The sequence below is a fragment of the Callorhinus ursinus genome, unplaced genomic scaffold (genome assembly GCF_003265705.2).
Source record: "Callorhinus ursinus isolate GAN/ISIS: 27379988/994484 unplaced genomic scaffold, GSC_fseal_2.0 scaffold16, whole genome shotgun sequence".
NCBI classification, from domain to species: Eukaryota; Metazoa; Chordata; class Mammalia; order Carnivora; family Otariidae; genus Callorhinus; species Callorhinus ursinus.
Genome location: NW_027397078.1, coordinates 34,208,869 through 34,228,678, shown reverse-complemented (window position 1 = coordinate 34,228,678; position 19,810 = coordinate 34,208,869). Strand labels below are relative to the sequence as shown.

Below are 19,810 nucleotides of genomic sequence, written 5' to 3'. Positions count from 1 at the left end.
TTAAATATTATTCACGATCATATTTTCTTATATCCATGTGTTTAATTTTTCCATAATGACATTTGCACCAGGACTCTTAGGCCCATGTTTATGAAATATGTTAATATCGTGGAGCCATGGATACAGATAGACTTCATATGAAATGTGGTTATGCCTAAAGAAAACTAGGCTATAAACCCCATTCTTAGTTAAAGGGTTGGGGGAGCCAAGGAAGGGGCATATTGGTGTACATATTGTGGGCAAAAAACATCTGTACTCTCCCCCTCCTGATATGAATAGGCATTAGATGATATGTTAGGAAAATATGTGAAACATGATAGAGATTAATGGGGAACTTGAATATCTCTTATCTAAGTATTCAGTTATTGAATTATTATTTCGCTTATATCATTGACACATAGAAAAGGAGAGTGAATAAGAATTTGGTCATCATTCAGCCCAACACCCCCAAGAATGAGAGAGCCCTGAGTGCAGAGAGGTTAATCAAGGTCACACAGCTATCTAGTTGTGATGTGCTCTTTCCATTATCCTGTTTTCTTGGTTTGAAAACCTGAGACCAATTAAAAAGCAATAAGGCAAGTACTTGTTCAGATCAATATAGCTCAGAAATGCACTTCCAGTTGGCCAGACTATTCATCATGCACTTTGCTTTTTTGTTCATATATTTAGTATAAAATTCTTGGCCCCAGGTGTCTGTCCTAAACCCCCAGCTACAAATGTCTCCTGTGAAGGGAAGCAACCTCGTCTGAATTTCGGTTCAGCCAAGTGGGATCCCTGTGAACTTCCGTTCTCCTCTGATACAACAGTTCTGAGATCCCTTTACAGCCATTGTCTGCATTTCAACACCATTGAACGTAATGTCTGAGCAAGACCCGGTAGGTACAATTCCATAGAAAAAGAGAAGTAAAGGGTTTAATCTGCAACAGTGGATGACGATAATGATGGAGAAAGAAAATTAAACAAGGATGAACAAACTTGACAAGATGCCTTCACCCCAGGCCATGCACATAGTAGGCACTCGGTATTTTTTCAAGTAAATGAGTGCTTCTTGATAGTTTGGATGATTATGGATCAGCCCATTCAATCTACCATTCTTCCTTCTAGTGGGTGAAGGCAAGAATGCTAAAAACTCCATTTCCCAGACTTCCTGCCACACGGATGTGAGTGTGATTCGGGTTCTGTCATCCGATGTAACAGTATGCTTAACTAACTTTTACTGGAATTAAATCATAGGTAGAAGGGCAAGGAGTGGACCGCCATTTTACTGGCCTGAATTGTGGCAGGGCCCCCATGGTTCTGGACAGATGTGTTTGAGGAGCTTGGAATTCATAAAACAGGTAAGCCAAAAAAGCTGGAGATGTAGCTCAGGGTCCAATATGCTATTTAGGGAAATATTCTTTCATCTTCCCACTTTTTTCCTTTTAGTTTTTGAACATTTTACAGACCATACTCTCACAGAGATAAGAGGTTGAAAAAGAAAGAAAAAGCCAACCATTACACCACCACTGAAACACATAAAGGACCAAGGAAAATTATAAGTGTTTATCGGTCATCATCCATAATTAATACATCTTACATGGTTACCATACACGGTTGATACAATTTGGGGAAGATTTCATTCTCCTAAAATTGTAAATATATATGCACATATTTTAATATCTAGAAAATTGCAAAAATGACAAGGAAACTATGAACATGTAAACCTGTGCACCTCGAAGTCCTTCATTCAGCACCACTCGTAAGTACACTTCCATGCCCTGGGGATCAACAGCGAAGAAGCTAGACGACATCCATGCCTTAAGGAAGATTCCATTTTTCTAGTATGTTACAATTCCAGTGGTCCATACATCCAGGGCCCTGTTATTTCAGCATTTCGTTGTCCCAGCATAATTATTAATGGCTCTCACTCTCAAGGGTGTCTCAGTTTGGACCATTCGGTAAATGGACACCCTGGATATAGTAACAAGTGAAGACATACCTTAATCAGAGTAGTAGGTGCTGTAAAAACAAGATGAGGTGATTCTAATTGGCGAAAGGGCCTTCTTTAGTTTGAGTGGTCAGGGAAGTCCTCTGAGGAGAGCTAAAACAGTGAAAAGAAAGAGCCAGTTGGGTGAGCAGTCTAGGAGTAGCAAATGCAAGCGGACGTGTGGAGAGGACAGAAAGAGGCAATGTGGACGGAGGGCAGGGCGGGCGGTGCGGGACGGGGGAGAGCGGCCCAAGGATGTGCAAGGGCTAGATTGTGGAAGGCCTTGTATATCATGGGGAGGAGCCTGGCTTACATTTGAAATGCAGTGCGTGCTCTTGGAAAGAGAACAAAGTGACCTCATTTGTGTGTCTTTGCCCAACGTATTCAATTCCAGAGTACAGCGCATCAGTATCCGGTGAGGGCCTCTCAAATTTAAAATCCAGTGGCTCCTGTGGTAATGCCACGGGGACCATGATTTAATGAAAAATCGTTATCTATTACCAGCCTGGGAATGAAAGGTCAATGATGATAGGACTTCAAGCCTACTACTAAGCAGAAATTCTCAAGAAACGTATTCACAACTCCCCCCCCACCAAAGTATTAAAGGATAAAATACATCAAAGTGTTTGCTTTTAGAACATGAGAACAGACTTGCAAACAAATATGATTTTTTACAAGTTTATTCAAGTTTCCCTCTCATCATTAGGGCCACTTGTTAAGGATTTTGCAGTTTGAAAGTAGTCGGGCCAAGTCTCCAGACACCAGGGAGTGGCGAACTGGGGCGGACTTGCTCCCCTGTTTGGAACTGGTTTGGACAGGGAGGGAGGAGCAAGACGCCACGCTCTGGTAGAGCTCCTTGATAGGTGTTCCAGCAGCTTCCACGTTCCTTCTGAGGCATTTAAAAGTGATCCAGCCCGGAGGCACACCTTCGTCCTGCTGTGCTCGGTGTCCCAAGGCCCAGCACTTGGTCGCACAGATTGTGTGCAGCACAAGGGTGCCAGACTACAGAAGCTGAAGCAAGGGCCAGGTTCTGGGTCATTCTGCCACCCAAACCAGGTCAGCTCAGAGGAAGGGACACATCTTCAGTTCCGTTTTGCTTTGCCTTTGGGTTTTATGAATTCCAAGCTCCTCAAATACATGGTCTCTCTGCCACAGGCCATGCCAGTAAAATGGATGTCCACTCCCTGCCTTTCTACCTCTGACTGGGAAGAGGGCCATGCCCTGAGGGGATGTCACCAAGACTGCTGAGCCTCGAAGCCCCATGTTTTGGACATCCCTGGGGCCCTTATGACCTCTGACCAGGGTCTGAATCTCTCAGCAGATTCACCCTCACCAGCTGGCTAATTCTGTTTCCTGATGCTCACTCTGGATTGGGAACGGTGTTGATTTCTTGTTTCAGCAACATCCGAGGCGTAAAACAAAGAGAAGCATTTCCATTATTCACTCACATAAATAATTTGTTGCTCAAGACCGCTCTGGAGAGCAGGACTGTACTCAGCATGCAGCTCGGGAATGTATCATTATCTCAAGCACCACCTTGCCTGGCGCCAGGAGTCCTGTTAGGACCTCCCTCTCTGCCACACTTTGGTACTTCTGGCCTTTTCTGTCTCCCTCAGGACTAGTTAAGACAGATGCTAGTGTGTCGGTAAGGTTTTGAAAATAACACTTTTCATAGCAGTGGTTTGAGTTAATGGTGTTTTCCATCTCAAAAAATGTTTTACAAACATTAATTACGCTTTAGCTCCCTGGTGGGCTTGGGCCGAGAGACTGCTTGTGGAGAGAGTTGCTGCTTTTCCCTCAAGCCAGAGTCCTCAAGGAAACAGAAGGCCTGGGGGCTTCCGCCTAACAGTCCTTTGCCTGAAAGAGGACTTAACACACCTTTAGAACTTTTGTGAAGCTCCGAAAATGAAGTGTTCTGTGATGCTTCTTCAAACGAAACCCCTTGAAATGCTTTTAAAAATGATGTCCAGCTAGTATAAACCACCTGTCAAAAAGTATTTTTTGTTAATTGTTATGGAAAAGTGTACATCTGTTGAGTTAGTGTAGTAGGAAAATAGAGTAAGCTGCAAACCTGAATCAATTCAGTAAGACAAGAGTTACTTCTCGGTAGGAAGAGGAAAGAAAGAAAGAAAAAAAAAAAAAAAGCCCCAGCAGGTGTGAGTAAGAAGGAAGGAAGGATATGAGAGAATAAGAGATCCTCCAAAGCATTCCTTCCATTTCCTCATTCTGGCACAGAAATCCAAACAGAAAAGCTTTAAAAGAAACACCTGGATAAACAGTAGCTCCACATTCATAATGCAGAAACACAGGCAGAATGCAATGGTAAGATTCATTCGCGGCCAGTTTTATCTAAATGATGCTCAGCTGGGTGTGGTTTTGTCCCATCTCCCATCCCCCTGGGACCTTTGACAACGTCTAGGGGACATTTGTGGTTGTCCTCAGTTGAAGGGCCAACGGAGGGACACTGGCATCTAGAGTATGGCGGTCAGGGCTGCTACCAGAAACTTCCTACAGGGCACATGACAGCTCCCATCACCAGCAAAGGCCCAGCCGCAAATACCAATAGTGCTCAGGTTGAGGAACTCTGCTCTAAATCGTTACCTTGTCAGAAAGGTAACTCCAAATCCCTCCACTCAGTTGGAGGTAGTGATTGATTTCAACGCCCCCAACCCCAGGCTGGCTCTCCATGGTGGTCCTTCCCCACTGCTTGCTCTCGGATGCCTTCATTGGGCCTGGGAACCTGTCTGTGCCGAGTCTAAACTCTTAACGTGTTCCTAGCTGCTGCACTGTTGATTTTCTCAGAAGGTAACTGTGCTATTCTCAGAAAAGGTAACAGAAGTGATCCAGGGTCCTTTTAATTAGGAGGACCTATGCACATTTCCACTCAAATGTATCAGCCAGTTTATTTCATTTGAGCACAAACAAAATCAAATGCCAGATCAAGGAAAGACCCTTCCTGACGAAACCGCTACGGCACATCGTGTTAACTTTTCCGTGCTGATGGGGAGGAGGAGGCGGCTTTGTATTCTTGTACAACTTTGTCATAGAATTTATCTGTTGAACTACGTTTGACCATTCTGCTTAGTTGGGTGCCAGAGTTTCTAGAAAATGCAGCTGAGGAGAGAGAGAGGGCACAAGGAGGGAAGGATGAGACCTAGAACTTCAACTGTAATGAGCATCACATCCTCCCTTTTTTATTTCCAAGTTTTACTATGAAGCGAAAATGTTGAGAGCTGGTAACTTCAACCAAAATTACATTCAAGTGAAGAAAGCTGTGGGAACCATGCCTGTTTATATTTCTCATTCCACTGCAGTCAAGATTTAGTATGCCACGTACAATACAAATACTTGTTGCAGAATAACATTCCTCTGAGTTCAGTTAAGCAGGGAGATAGGTAATAAAAACAGCTCTCTGAGACTCGAAGTAGAGGAGAGGTTTCCAGGGACTAGGGGAGCGGAAATGGGGAGTTAGCGCTTCATGGTTATAGAGTCTCTGGGGCGATGGAAAAGTTTTAGAAACCACTGACAGTGACAGATGTTCACCTTAGTGAATGCAATTAACGTTACTGAATTTTACACTTAAAAATTGTTAAAATCGCAGATTTTCCATCCTACGTGTTTTCCCACAATTAAAACACAACTATCTGAAGTAGGTGACAGTGGCTGTAGATGAGATCCATGCTGAAGGTCTTGACAGTAAGCAGAAGAAACAGTCATTGAGAAACAAAACATATTGACTTCCTACTTGTCCTTAGGCACCGGAGAGCATCTTGGTCTGGATCCACCAAGAAACAAAGGGCAAGATGAAATGAGGAGTGAACACGCCAGAGCCGTCCTGGGGGGAGGCCTCCCCGCTCGGGGGAGGAATCAGAAGCAGGCAGGGGGGTCTCCCCACTGCAGTGCGGGTCTGGCGCACAGAAAGGGGAGGGAGGAGGAGGGGGAGGAGGGGGATCGAGGAGGAAGACCTCAGGTGGCATTGCAGCGCAGGCAGGAATGTTTCCGGATTGATGGGCCATCTTCGAGTCCAAGTGTCCTCTCACAGGTGTCCGTAATCCTCCAGCCACGGGCCTGAAAGAGTTTCTTGGCCGTGCTTCGTTGCTGGCAGCCTGGAGCCTTGGGGGAGTGTGGCCTCAGTGCACACGGGTGGAGGACCCAGAGGGCAGCAGCCGGTGCTATGAAACACTTCGGTTCCTGGCAGCAGGTTGTCTAGAAGGAGCTCTGGCTGGTACACCTCTGTGGTCACCTCCCACTCATCACACTGAAAGCTTACCACCCCTCTCTTCCAGGCATTTTTTTATTAGCTCCAGTTAACAAAAGAGGAACTAAATAAATTCCCCCAAAACACATGACTCTTAAGTGGTCAAGTGAGCTTCCAAAGCCGGGTTCAAAAGACCCTGAAAGCAGTGTTTTGTCTCCTATTACGTGGCAGGTGAAACTGCTGTTCAGCAAGTTCTTAGTCTCCCATCCTTCTCATCTTCATGAGAAGGATTACTCTCAGCCCCACTGATGTGAACTTGGCTGTGTGTCTCATTTTGGCCACGGAATGTCAATGTGAAGGCCTCTGGGCCAGTTCTGAACCTCGGTTCTGAGAGGCATCGTGTGTTTGCACTTACTTCTTCCAGGAGAAGGCCCTGTCATGAGAAGGTCATAGGCCAAGAATGAGAGCAGCCCAGTCAACCCCCACCTGAAGCAAAGCGCCCCACCTAGCCGACCTGCAGACCCAAGAGTGAGAAGATCTTATAAGCCGTTGAGATTTATTGCCTTTACAGAAGAAATAATTGATCCTGCCTTGGAGAGATGACGGAGGCTTCATGGAGGAAGGAACATGTAAGCAGGTTATTCTTTATGATTACACCTTTGAATATAAAAACATTTTATCTCTTGTCAAAAATTTGGAAAATAAGGAAAGCATTAAATGTAAAGTCAAAAACATATCCATCGCTTCCTATTAGAATCCTTCTCCATGCGTACTCTGCCTTTATGCACTCTGAGGCTTTGCCCTTTTTTGCCTCCTACCTTATCAGCAATCTGCGTCCTTACATTTGATCGAATATTCTTTGAAAACATAGCGTATCATGGTTGCATAATACTCATTTTGGCAATAACTTGAGCTTCAAGGACAGGTTGAAGCACACCAGAAGGACGTTCTTGTGTTCATTTGTTTTAAATTATTTATTGAGTATTTACTCTGTGCCAGGCCCCGTTCAAGGCACTAGAAAGGCAATTGTTACAAAGTAGACAACAGGTAATTGATAAGTTGCGGTATATCCATACAATGGAATACTGCTTAGCAATGAAGAAGAACTAACTACTGATACATAGTACAACATGGATGAAGCTCAGTTACCCTAAGTGAAAGAAGCCAGGCACCCAAGGCTATATGTTACTTTTGCATTTTTATAAAACTCTAGGTAATTCAAACAAATCTTTAGTGACAGGAAGCAGGCTAGCAGTTGCAGGGGAAGGAGGTGCAGGGAGGGAAGAAAGGAATTATAAGGGGCATGAGAAACCTTTAGGGGATGATGGATATGTTCATTACCTTGATTATGGTGATGTGTTCATGAATGCACACAGATGTCAAAACTTTCAATATGTGCATGCCAATTATGTCTCAATAAATCTGTTTAAAAAAAGAGCCAAAGGAGTAGGGTGGGGGCTGACGAAGTGGAGAATAAGCATCTAAGCAGAAAGAAAAGTACATACAAAGACGTAGAGGCATTTTATTTAATAAGTACATAGGACTTATCCACTGGGTAATGTTCCAAAAGTTTTACAAGTTTTAACTCATTTTGTCTTTATAGCATCCTTGCGAGGTAAGTCCTATTAATGCCATCTCCACTTTGCAGGTCAAGAAATTAAACCACAAAGATATTAAGTAATTTGCCCAAAGTAACAGGAACTCTCATAGCTGGGCTTTGAACCCAAAAGCCTAGCTCTAGAGTTCATGCTTTTAAATACGACGACATGCTGTCTCCCCATATCTGGGAACATATTTGGTAATACTTGCAGGTATATCTGAAAAGTCCCATGAGTAGGCAAAAAAGTGAGGGGGAGAGAGAGGAAGGAGAAGACCTAGGAGTGTAGGCTGGGGTAAGTTCACTTAAGTATGAAAAGTCCAGTCATACAATGTGAAAGTGTGATAGAAGCCTCCGGAATGATATCTTTATCTTGCATGGACTAATTTTCATTCGTTATCAAATTCTAATTGTATCCTCAATGGAACTCATCTGAAAGCAACTCTTCCGCCCGTTCGCGGAAAGGATTTAGTCCCAAATGCGCAAACTGATCAGATAGTGTATTATGCTCTCCAAGTAGCTTAAGAATCAGGTGACATTACTCACAAAAAGAGACATGTTCCCTGTCAGAGGGCTCGAGGGCTTTTCTTTATATCCACTTGGGGAGATGCAAATAGAAGGAGAGAGGCAGGAGCCCTAAGCCCCCCCATTAGCAATTACAGAACTACTATCACTTTTCTCTCTGGCAGATCTCTCTCAGATCACAACATTTCTCTCACAGACCACTTACAGAATCTGCTTGCCTAAAACGACGAGAAGGACATGCCTGGAAATTGGGCTATTTAAAGGCTATTACCCAAAAACACAGGTCGCTAAGGTTCTTCGAGTTTACGCCAACCACAAAATACACCTTTAGCTGCAGATATGTTAGAGACATGAGCCTCAATGCCTTGTGTCTTGCGGAATCCGGGAGCTCATCGCTACTCATCTTGACCAACCCTGTGTCACTTCATCCGGGATGCCAGCCTCAAATTGAAGACTCCTCCTAAGTCTTTTCCTCTCTTCGTTTCCTGCCAAAACCTATCTGGAGAATACTGAAGAGGTGAACAAGTCATTAGTGTGGCTGCCCTGAGCTCAGCAGCCCATCCCTCACAGGGGCCAGGAAATTTGAACTCCCCTGCGGTAGTCGGCTCTGGCTGCCATAACAAAGTGCTATAGATTGGCTGGCTTGAACAAGCAAAATAGATGTTCTCACGGTTCTGGAAGCTGGAAGTCCTAGATCAGGGTGCCAGCATGGTCAGGTTCTGGTACCTGCGCTCTTCCTGGTTTGTTAATGGCCTCCTCCCCTTTGTGTCCTCACGTGGCCTTTCTTTGGTGCCCTCGTGTGGGTGGACGGCAACCTTCCTCTCCTTAAAAAGCCACCAATCCCATGCCATTAGGACTCTACCCTTATGACCTCATTTAACTTTAATTACCTTCTGAAAGCCCTGTATCCAAAAGCCAGGCACACTGGGGATCAGGGCTTCAACGTGTGAATTTGAGGAGGACACAGTCAGTCATATAGCATGCCCATCCCCCAGATTCTGCGCTGCATCCATTTTACAGAGTGACCCCAGCATCCTCGCCTCTCCCTGAAAGAAAGCTACCCTCCTGCAGTGAATGCACTTGAGATTGCAAACTTGAGATCTGTAGGCTAGATCCAGCTTTCACAAATATTTTGTTTAGCCCGCAGTTTTGGAACAAATTTAAATTCGTTGTCAACATTTAAAACTTGGAATATAGCAAATCATCACTCACTTTCTAGCTTTTCTTGAAGGAAAGCTGTAATGGAGTGTGTTTTAGTCTTTGTGTTGGCCTGGAGAGCTCAAAATCAAGCTTGTATCCAAAGGCTAAAAAAAGCAGGGCAGGACATTATGGAATCTATTGATGGAGCTGAATGGCTTCTGGACTGTTTCATCTCTTCCATCCCTAATTAAGTTTTTCTCCCCTTTTGATCCAATTATTTATCTTTTATGGCACCTTGTGGATATTTATAATCCATTTCAAATTTAGAGGGAGATAAAACCAGGTATATAAAATAGATACATATAAATGGTCCCTCAATATGCATTTGCTGTGAGAATAAATGAATGGATGAGGATGTGCCTGCACTCACATGCATGTATAGTTTCAAAATGTCCAAAGAGAACTCCTTATTCAACCTGAAAATGAATGTAACATTTGAAAGGCATCTTACTGTTTAAACAAAATCTTGAAAAGAACTAATATATAATAAGGGGGAATGTATCACTCATAAACTGATGAGTCTGTATGGCACTTCACAGTTTATATAAAGTACTTTCCTATATATTATTTCATGGCTGGCTCATATCTGTTAACCACTCAGGGGAGGAGAGCTCAATGCTCACAGCCCAGCTGTAAAGATGAATGGCAGCTCCGATCAAGCACCTGTGTTGGTTTATCCCTATTCTGACATGGGCCCGAAGTCATGGGCTCGTGAGCAGTGCAAAAAGAAGAGTCTCAGGACTCCGATAAAGACAGATCTTGATGTGTTTGTCCAAGACTGGGTCCTTGCATACATAACACACTATAACCATTCAGGATGTTTTCACGTTAATGATCTCACTAGAGGCTTACAGGCTAGTATTATTTCCGTGTAACAAATGTGGAAATTAAAAGAGAATGATGAATGATGTACCAAGTTTTCACTGCTTTTTGGGAAAAGAAGTGGACCTAAAACCCTGGAGACCTGACCCCAAGCCCAGGTTCATTGCAGCAACCTGGCCCGAGGTGTAGTCAGGGAACAGTAGTGCTGTGGGATGCCAATAGGTGTTATGCAGAACAAAGTTATGGGGAAAAAAATGAAAAGCTCCATGATGAAATAGATTTGGAAAGCATTTTGCAGGACTTCTCAGAGACTTGAACATACCTACTGCCAAGTTACAAGGGAGAACCTGGTATGTAACATTTTCCCAAGTCATCAGACCACACAAACCATTCTTTAGGGGTCTTTTGCACAACTAGTGTTCTTGTGGACATGCTTGGAGAAACGTTTTCCTACATCAGTCATGGATCATATCAAATCCTGAGTGACCATCACAGCCCCGTGAATTGTTCATTCTCAAGGCCGAGTGTTACGGGGTCTACGGATGCAGAGTTAGAACAGAAGATCATTTGAAATATGGGAAGTCTCCTGTGTTCATAGTCACTAGCACTCTCTAGGGGAGGGGTCATCCTTCCCCACCCCATTAATGGCAGGCTTGGCCATAGAATTTGCTTTGGCCAGTGGAACACGAGTATACCCAACTCGGGTGACTTCCAGGCAGAGGTTTTAGAGTCAGCATGTGGTTTTCTATGCACATTTCCCTCTGCCATGATGACCGGCCACGATTCAGATAGAGATAGCTCCATCAGTCTAGGGCCTGGAGTGAGGACAACCAGAGGGGTTGCTCACCCAGCTGTTCCCAATGAGGAGAAATAATCCTTTGCTGTTAAAAGCTACTCAGATTTGGAGGCATTTATTACTGTAGCACAACCTATCCCATCCTGACCGTTACAATTTCCAAAACATTTATCATCACATGATTGAGCGCTGGTATGGTAGTTCTGCACTTATTCATACATAATATTTGAACAGTTGTTAGGAGTCAGCAGAAAATTCAATGGCCCTAAATTGAGGAGATCTGTTTCTTAGTTTGCCCTCAATAATATTACTGAACTCCCCTGAAATTCTACTTTTAAAAAAAATGCCTACACAGGGACACCTGGGCGGCTCAGTCAGTTAAGTGTCTTGACTGGCTCAGGTCATGATCTCGGGGTCCTGGGATCCAGCCCGGTGTTGCTGGGCTCCCCGCTCAGTGGGGAGTCTGCTTCTCCCACTCCCTGTGCCCCTCTGCCCATTCGTGCTCGCTCGCTCTCTCTCGCTCTCTCTCAAATAAATAAAATCTTCTAAAAGATTTTAAAAATCCCGAGTCCCTTGCACCGCGACGCCCGCACGTCTGTGAACATGGCGCTGCGGGCGGTGCGGAGCGTGCGGGCTGCGGCCTGCAGTCTGCGCGTGGCCTCCGCGCCCTCCGCACCCTGCCTGCCGCGGCCCGGGGGGCTGAGGGCGGGCGCCGTCCGGACACTGCGCACGGGCTCCGCTCCGCTCCCCGTGCGTAAATTCACAGACAAACATGAAGGGATAACAACAGAAAATGGTATTGGAACAGTGCGAGTCAGCAATTTTGCACAGGAAGCTCTGGGAGATGTTGTTTACTGTAGTCTGCCGGAAGTTGGGACAAAACTGAACAAACAAGATGAGTTTGGTGCTTTGGAAAGTGTGAGAGCTGCTAGTGAACTCTATTCTCCTCTATCAGGAGAAGTAACTGAAATTAATGAAGCTCTTGCAGAAAATCCAGGACTTGTCAACAAATCTTGTTATGAAGATGGTTGGCTGATCAAGATAGCACTCAGTGATCCTTCCGAACTGGATGAATTAATGAGTGAAGAAGCATATGAGAAATACATAAAATCTATTGAGGAGGGAAAAATGGAACCCCTAAATAAACTAGTATGAAACAAAACAAAACAAAACAAAAAGATTTTAAAAATGCCTGAACAGCTTACCTCACACAGTTGATGAAACAATCATATATGGAAGTATTTTAAAAACTGCAAAGTACTAAACAAATGTAAGACCTACACATCAGTGTGCTGTCCTAGGCTGGATTTCGGAGCTCCTGCCTCCTCAGTGAATGACAGTGGAGGGACCTCCAAGTGGTCCCTCATTTGAGCAGGAGCTCAAATGCTCTTGACCCATGTCTATGGTTCCTTTTCATTGTATTTCATGCATTTTATAGCAAGAGACTTCTAAATTAATGAATATGAGAGTTTCTCCATCTCCTATTAGGATGCTTTGGGCTCTGAGTAAAAGAAAGCCAAGCTCACACAAACTTGAACAATAAGGGAGTATTTCACTGGACAAAACACCATGTCCTGAAATTGGGCATTGGACAGGTACTCGACCGCTCCATAATGTTAGGCTTCGGCTCTCTCCACTTCCCCTTTCGATTGTCCTCAGCACTAGCTTCATCCTCAAGCTGACGTTTCCTCGTGGTCACTAGATGCCTGCTGGAATAAACCACATCTAGCATCTTTTTTGGTCAGATCACGCAAGGGAGAGAGAAGAGATACAAACACTTCACTCACACAACCATTGTAAGTCCTTCTTCAATTTACTGAAAACAAGTGCCAAGCACTCGCTGGACTCATGGTGGAGGAATCAGCTCAGGAGCTCAAATGAGGATGTCAGAACAAAATCAAGGTCTGTTAGAAAGAAGGAAAGGAGAAACAGACGAGCTAATACTTTGTAAGGCAGCTCAACAGGAGAAAATCTAGCAGTTCATGCAGTTCCACAGACCTGTGAACTGTTTCATGTTCAGATTTGCAAACCTGATAATTGGGCATAAGTAAAATCTCCTAACACTTAGCTCCACCATCTGTTGCTGACATAACAATTTTACATAATATGAAAAAGGCCAGATGGAAGCGATGCATTAACCATGTCCAAGATGTTTTATGCGCATAACATACACAGAATAGAAGAAGTAGCTTTGTTCCATGCACTGCTGAGCTTGTAGCTCTCCAGTTAGAATTCTGGCCATTGATGGAGGACAACCTCAGAGCTTCCTAATCACTTATGTTCCCTTGGTGTTTGGAAAGGCGCGTGCGCTGGTGGCCCCAGAATATCAATCCAGGACAGACTTAGAAGCTACAATTTGTTTGGAGCTGGGCACCGGAAAGGGGAAGGCACACATATTTGAAATGGTGTTTGCATAGCAAATACACAGTTTTTAGCTCAGAATTTATATTATGGTAAATAAGAATAGTGAAGTTTTCTAAAGATGTTTTTATTTTTACTCCATGTCTTATCCCATATCCATCTTCTACACATTGTATGCTACCACCATATGTGCGTGTATCCATGTTAAGACTATAGTGTGAAAATGGCGTCATATGCATGTCACCCAGCAGCTTGCCTTTTCATTCATTGTTTGATGAGTCTTACCCTTGTTGCTCTAGCTCCCTCTTTTGAACTGCTCTGTAATATTCCGAATACAGTACAATCTACTTACCTGTTCTTCTGTCGATGAGGGTTTACTCTTCCCATTTGTCACCATCACAAACGATGCTGTAAAGGCCAATGTGGTGTGTGATTCCCTGGGCACAGGTCAGAGTTGTCTAGGTTACAGAGCCACAAGGGTAGAGTGAGAAATTTCATTCCATCATGATTTATCAAGTCATACCTCTCCCAGCAATGTAGGAAAGTTCCTTTTTCTTCATTTTCCCAATCTGTTGGCCCTGAGATGGCCTTTTCCTGATAACTAGAGAAATAGAGCCGCTTTTTACTTATTTGACATTCAGGTTGCCTCTTTTGTGAATTTGCTTCTTGATATATTTTGCCCATTTGGGGGTCTTTGTCTTTTTCCTGCTGCATTGTAAAAATTTCTCCACATATTTTAGGTACTAACATTTGTTGATTATATGTATTGCAGATATCTTCTAAGACTTGTCTTTTAAATTTTGTTTAAGGTGTTTTTTGTTGTATTTAGGTTTATAACTTTAGTGTAGTTATATTTGTCTACCTTTTCCTTAATTAAGGGTTTTGTTTTCTTGGACTTGTCTATGGAATCTCCCAAAGTTTTAAGCTTATAAAGAGATTTTCCTTAATTTTTTCACAGAAGTTTTCATGGTTTCTTTTGACATTTAGATGGTCTGTCTGGGGTTTATTTTTGTGAGGTGTAAGATAGTGACTTAATGTTCTTTCCAGAAGGATAACTAATTTTTCCAGACTTTTTCGATAACTAGTTCATACTTCCCACACTAGTTTGTAGGGTCTTCTCTGTCCTGCATCGAGTCTCTATAGATGCCTGGGTCTATTTTGTTTGACTTAAATAGCATACTGTCTACATTACTATGTCTCTTTAATAAATCTTGATATATGGCAGAGCAAGCTCTCTGGCTGTGTTCTAGCTATGGTGATGGTTAGTTTTGTGGGTCAACTTGACTGAGCCATGGGGGTGCCCAGATTAAACATTATTTCTGGGTGGGCATCATCTAATCCACTGAGGGCCTAAATGGGACAAAAGGCAGGACAAGGGAGGATTTGTTCCCTTCCTGCCTGCGTATTTGAGCTGGAACAGCCATCCGCCTTCTCCAGGTTTTGCTCTGGGATTGGTGCCATCGGCTCCTTGGCTCTCAGCCCTGGAATGACACCACCAGCTCTCCCAGGTTTCCAGCTTGTAGACAGCAGATTGTAGGACTTCTCAGCCTCCACAGTCATGGGAGCCAATTCCCAATTCCTCATAATAAATCTGCTTTTGTATCTCATTGATCCCGCTTCTCTGGAGAATTCTGACTAGTATGGTCTCTTTTCTCTCCTATACAAGGGTTAGGGTCAGCTTGTCAAATTCCATGGAAACCTGTGTTGAGACTTTTCTTTTAACTCCATTGCATTTATAGATTAATTTGGAGACAAGTGCCATGTTCTTTTTTTAAAAAAAATATTTTATTTATTTATTAGAGAGAGAGAGCACAAGAGGGGGTAGGGCCAGAGGGAGAGGGAGAAGCAGTCTCCTCGCTGAGCAGGGAGCCCCACGCGGCACTCGATCCCAGGACCCTGGGATCATGACCTGAGCCAAAGGCAGACGCTTAACGACTGAGCCACGCAGGCGCCCACAAGTGCCATGTTCTTGAGTTTTACTTCTGGGAACCTGCGATCTCTGCGTATATCTGAATCATCTTTCACATCCTACGGTGCTGTTTTATAATTTTCTCCATAAAAGATTTTTCACATCTTGTGCTAATTTATTCTTAGGTATTTTGTACTTTTGGTTGCTATGATAAACGACAGCTTTATTCTAAGACATTTCTCATTGGTCACTACTGTGAGTAGAAACGCTAAAAATGTTAGTGTGTTGATACTGTATTCAACACAGCGTTGAGGAACATCATCGAACAGACGTGACCATGGATTGATCCAGGAGCTGGACCCAGGCATCCGTAGGCTCCTTGTCCCCTCCCTTGGCCCCTCCATCTGCCTTTGCTCTGAGGACATGGGCTTGAGACTGATGTGATAGTGAGAACACCTGCACAGTGTACGTGACTAAACCCAGTTAAGGCCTCTTTATATACTTTTAGGAGTTGGTGGATGGGTGCGGCGATCCATTTGTCTCACTGCCGCCTAGGACAAGCCTCCTATGTAAGTTCCCTCACTGCCGCCTAGGACAAGCCTCCTATGTAAGTTCCCTCACTGCCGCCTAGGACAAGCCTCCTATGTAAGTTCCCTCTGTTTATTAAAACGGCCACCTACCAAGGGAGTGGCCTGCCTCGTCTGTTTCTCCCTGCCCTACGGGGAGGGGGGAGACTGGTTTCAGTTCATGCCCGGGAAGCTCCTGAGAGAGTTATGAACTGACACACATTGGCCAGACCTTCTTATCAGTATAAAAGTTTTTACAGATTCTCTTGAATTTTCTATGGAGATGATCATATTGTTTACAAATAAAGACTGTTTTATCTTTTTTTAAAAAAATTATTAAACCTCTTATTGTTTTGACTTATCTAGAACCTCCAATACAAAATTGGCCCATGAGCTAATTCTTTCGATCCTGATGGAAATGGGAATGATTCCAAAGTTTCCAGTGAAGTCTGATATCTGCTACAAAGGTTGGTAACTGATATTCCTTGTCAGGGAAAGAAATTCCCTTCCATTACTGATCTGCTAGAAGCTTTCATCCCAATTACTTCTGTTGAATTCTTTTATTAATTGGAAAAATGCTTCTTATGCTCTAATCTTTAAATATAATATATAACATTAATACAATTCTAAAAGTTAAAATATTTATTCAGTGTGAAGAGAAACCCTGCTTGAAATAGTAATATGGTTGTGTATATAATCTTTTTGACATAAGTAAATTTTATATTTTTATGTAGTTAAATGTAATAATTTTAGTCCTTTTCTTATTTTTTATTTCATTTTTAATTTTAATTCTAGCATCATTCCTTATTCTATAATAATCTTATCCCTTTTAGCTTCCCTCTCTGATTTATGTTTACAAGGTCCTTCCCCACTCCAATATTCAACTATCAACATTTCTCCACTATTTTTTGCAATTCTTAAAAGTATTTGCGTTTTGTTCTTTGTATGGTGTGAAATCTAAATTTTACACTTGCCCCACAGAGAGTCAATTCTTGTTAACTCTTTGGTGAATAGTCTCTTGACCATTAGTTTGTGATGCTTTCTTTATTATATATTATCTTCCCAAATAGATTAGGATTGTTTCTCTATAATCACTTTGTTTCCACTGATGAATATATGCATTTTCATGCTAGTGTCACCATGTTCCCACTTCTGTCATTTTTTATTTTTTTTAAAGATTTTATTTGTTTGAGAGAGAGAATGAGATAGAGAGAGAGAGAGAGAGAGAGAGCATGAAGGGGGGAGGGTACGAGGGAGAAGCAGAGTCACTGCTGAGCAGGGAGCCCGATGCGGGACTCGATCCCGGGACTCCAGGATCATGACCTGAGCCGAAGGCAGTCGCTTAACCAACTGAGCCACCTAGGCGCCCACTTCTGTCATTTTTTAAATGTGTCTTTGTGTGTGTGTGTATGTGTGTGTACACACACAAAAGTAGAACAATGCAATAATGCACCTCTTTCTAAAGGAAGTATTGAACCAGGGTCCACTGACATATTTTTAAAAAATTTACAGTATGCGTTTATATCTAGCAAAGAAGCTCATTTAATTACTCTTGGAGTTGTGTTAAATCAGTATGCTAATTTGGGGCACCTGGGTGGCTCAGTGGGTTAAGCATCTGCCTTTGGCTCAGGTCATGATCCCAGGGTCCTAGAATCAAGCACCACATGGGGAAAAAAAAAAATCTCTGCTCAGGGGTAAGCCTTGCTTCTCCCTCTCCTTCTGCCCCTCCCCCTGCTTATACTCTTTCTTGCTCTCTCTCTCTCCCCCCCATGAATAAATAAAATCTTAAAAAAATAAACCAGTATGCTAATTTAGAAAACACATACTTCTATACTATTCAGTCTTCTCATCCTGGTACATGGGCTATATATTCATTTATTCATATTTTCTTTGAATTCTCTCGGTAAATTTTGTAACTCTCCTCACATAGATTCACTTTTTAAATTAAGGTTCTATCTGGATATTTTGGGGTAGAGTGTTGTTTCCCCAACATAGCGTATTTTTTTGACTAGTTACTTTGGGGAGAACAGGAAAACGGGTTACATTTTTACATTTATCCTTAACCAGGCATTTTAAGTGAACTTCCATAAAGATAACCACTTTTTAATTATCTTCGGGTTTCTCAATAGGCAATTAACTCCAAATAATACATTTTGTTTCCTCATTTTCTTTTCTTTCCATTTTTTTTTTTTAAGTAATCTCCACACCCAATGTGGGGCTCGAACTCACAACCCCCAGATCAAGAGTTGCATACTCCACCGACAGAGCCAGTCAGGTCCCCCTTGTTTTCTCATTTTTAAAAACAATGTTCCTATAGCTGTTCTAGAATTGTATTAACTAATATGATGGTGTAGAGATCCTTGTTTTCTTTCTGATTTTAATCGCACCCTGCTTATTTTGGTTCTTTGTCAAGTAATGCATGGTGCTGATGAAATGACTTCGTTTGTGTTTTGTCTGGATTTTCTAGGCTGCTGGTAAGCGACTTCTGAAGACAGCATTCTGTGCAAACATGTCTGATATTCTGGGTCTGGTCTCCACAGAGCAGGGAACTTGGTCAGGGCCAGAGAGAATCTGTCTTGTACTGGATTCTGGGGAGGCCCAAACAGACTGGGGCTTCTTGTCCCTGGATCTGGCCGCGTGTCTACACAATTCTGGTCTCCCAGAAGCCTGGGGTTTCTACTTCAGCCCTGAGAAGACAGTTGGGTTTTCCTCACATGCTACTGTCTGTCCTTGGTGACATACTCAGGAATAAATGGGAATTGCAGGCTTTGTGGGTTGGGTTCCACTTGACAGACTGAGAAATATTCTAAACAGAACAATTTACTTGTTATAAAATAAAATATTTGAGATCAGAGTTTCCCACCAATCCTGTCACAAGAGGTAAACACCATTAACCATTTGGGGCGGGGGTGGGGGGTGGGTATGTGTTTATGTATGCACATACATATAAATACACATATTTTTATAATCATGTTCTATCCCTTTCAGATATATGCACATCTTTGAATAATGTCAGCCCATTTTTGTAACTTCTTTCTAACTCACTACATAAACATATTGCTTGTTCTTTTCAATAGCTGTATAATACTCCACCATATGGCCATTATATTAACATCTTTTCCCCTATTAATATAGATTTCCAGCTTGTTTCCTTTCCTTGTTATCTTGAACCAACATATATTTAGGATAGATTTCTAGAAATAGGTTGTTGAAGTATAAAGTAGCATATATTTTTAAAATTTAGCTTAATTTTAAGAGATACTTTCAACCACTCCTTTGTCTATGAATTCATAGTGTGGTTCACGAACTGCTACTTACTGGTCCATGGTGAGATAAAAACAGAACTTGAGAGTAAGTATTTAGAAATATTTATCATAATTTGATATTTCCATGATATCGAAGCATGTGATTTTATATTTTATAAAAGTATTGGAATAAAAAAACCCTGATTATTTTTAAATAATAAAGCTAAAACAAAAAAGAATGATGGAAAGAGTCCATCTGGAGATTTTTTTTAAAAGATTTTATTTATTTATTTTAGAGAGAGAGAGAGAATGTGAGCATGGGGAGGAGCAGAGGGAGAGGGGCAAACAGACTCTACACTGAGCATGAGCCCGATGCAGGGCTCGATCTCACGACCCTGAGATCATGACCCGAGCCAAAATCAAGAGTCTGATGCTTAACTGAGCCACTCAGGTGCCCCTGAAGAATATTGATTATATGATATCAAAAGCTTTCTCCCTCTCTCTTTTTTTCCCTTTGCTTGTTCGTTTTGTTTCTTAAATTCCACATATGAGTGAAATTGTATGGTATTTGTCTTTCTCGGACTGACTCATTTCACTTAGCATTATATTCTCTAGCTCCATCCAC

The 19,810-nt window shown here is 42.6% G+C and overlaps 1 protein-coding gene across 1 annotated transcript; it reads left to right on the top strand.

The window, feature by feature from the left end:
• The first annotated feature begins 11,707 nt into the window (after window positions 1-11,707).
• Window positions 11,708-12,259, top strand: LOC112812636 (glycine cleavage system H protein, mitochondrial-like). Its single transcript, XM_025857506.1, has one exon. It carries the CDS (start codon window positions 11,708-11,710, stop codon window positions 12,257-12,259), a length of 552 nt encoding a protein of 183 aa, XP_025713291.1.
• Window positions 12,260-19,810: the final 7,551 nt, after the last annotated feature.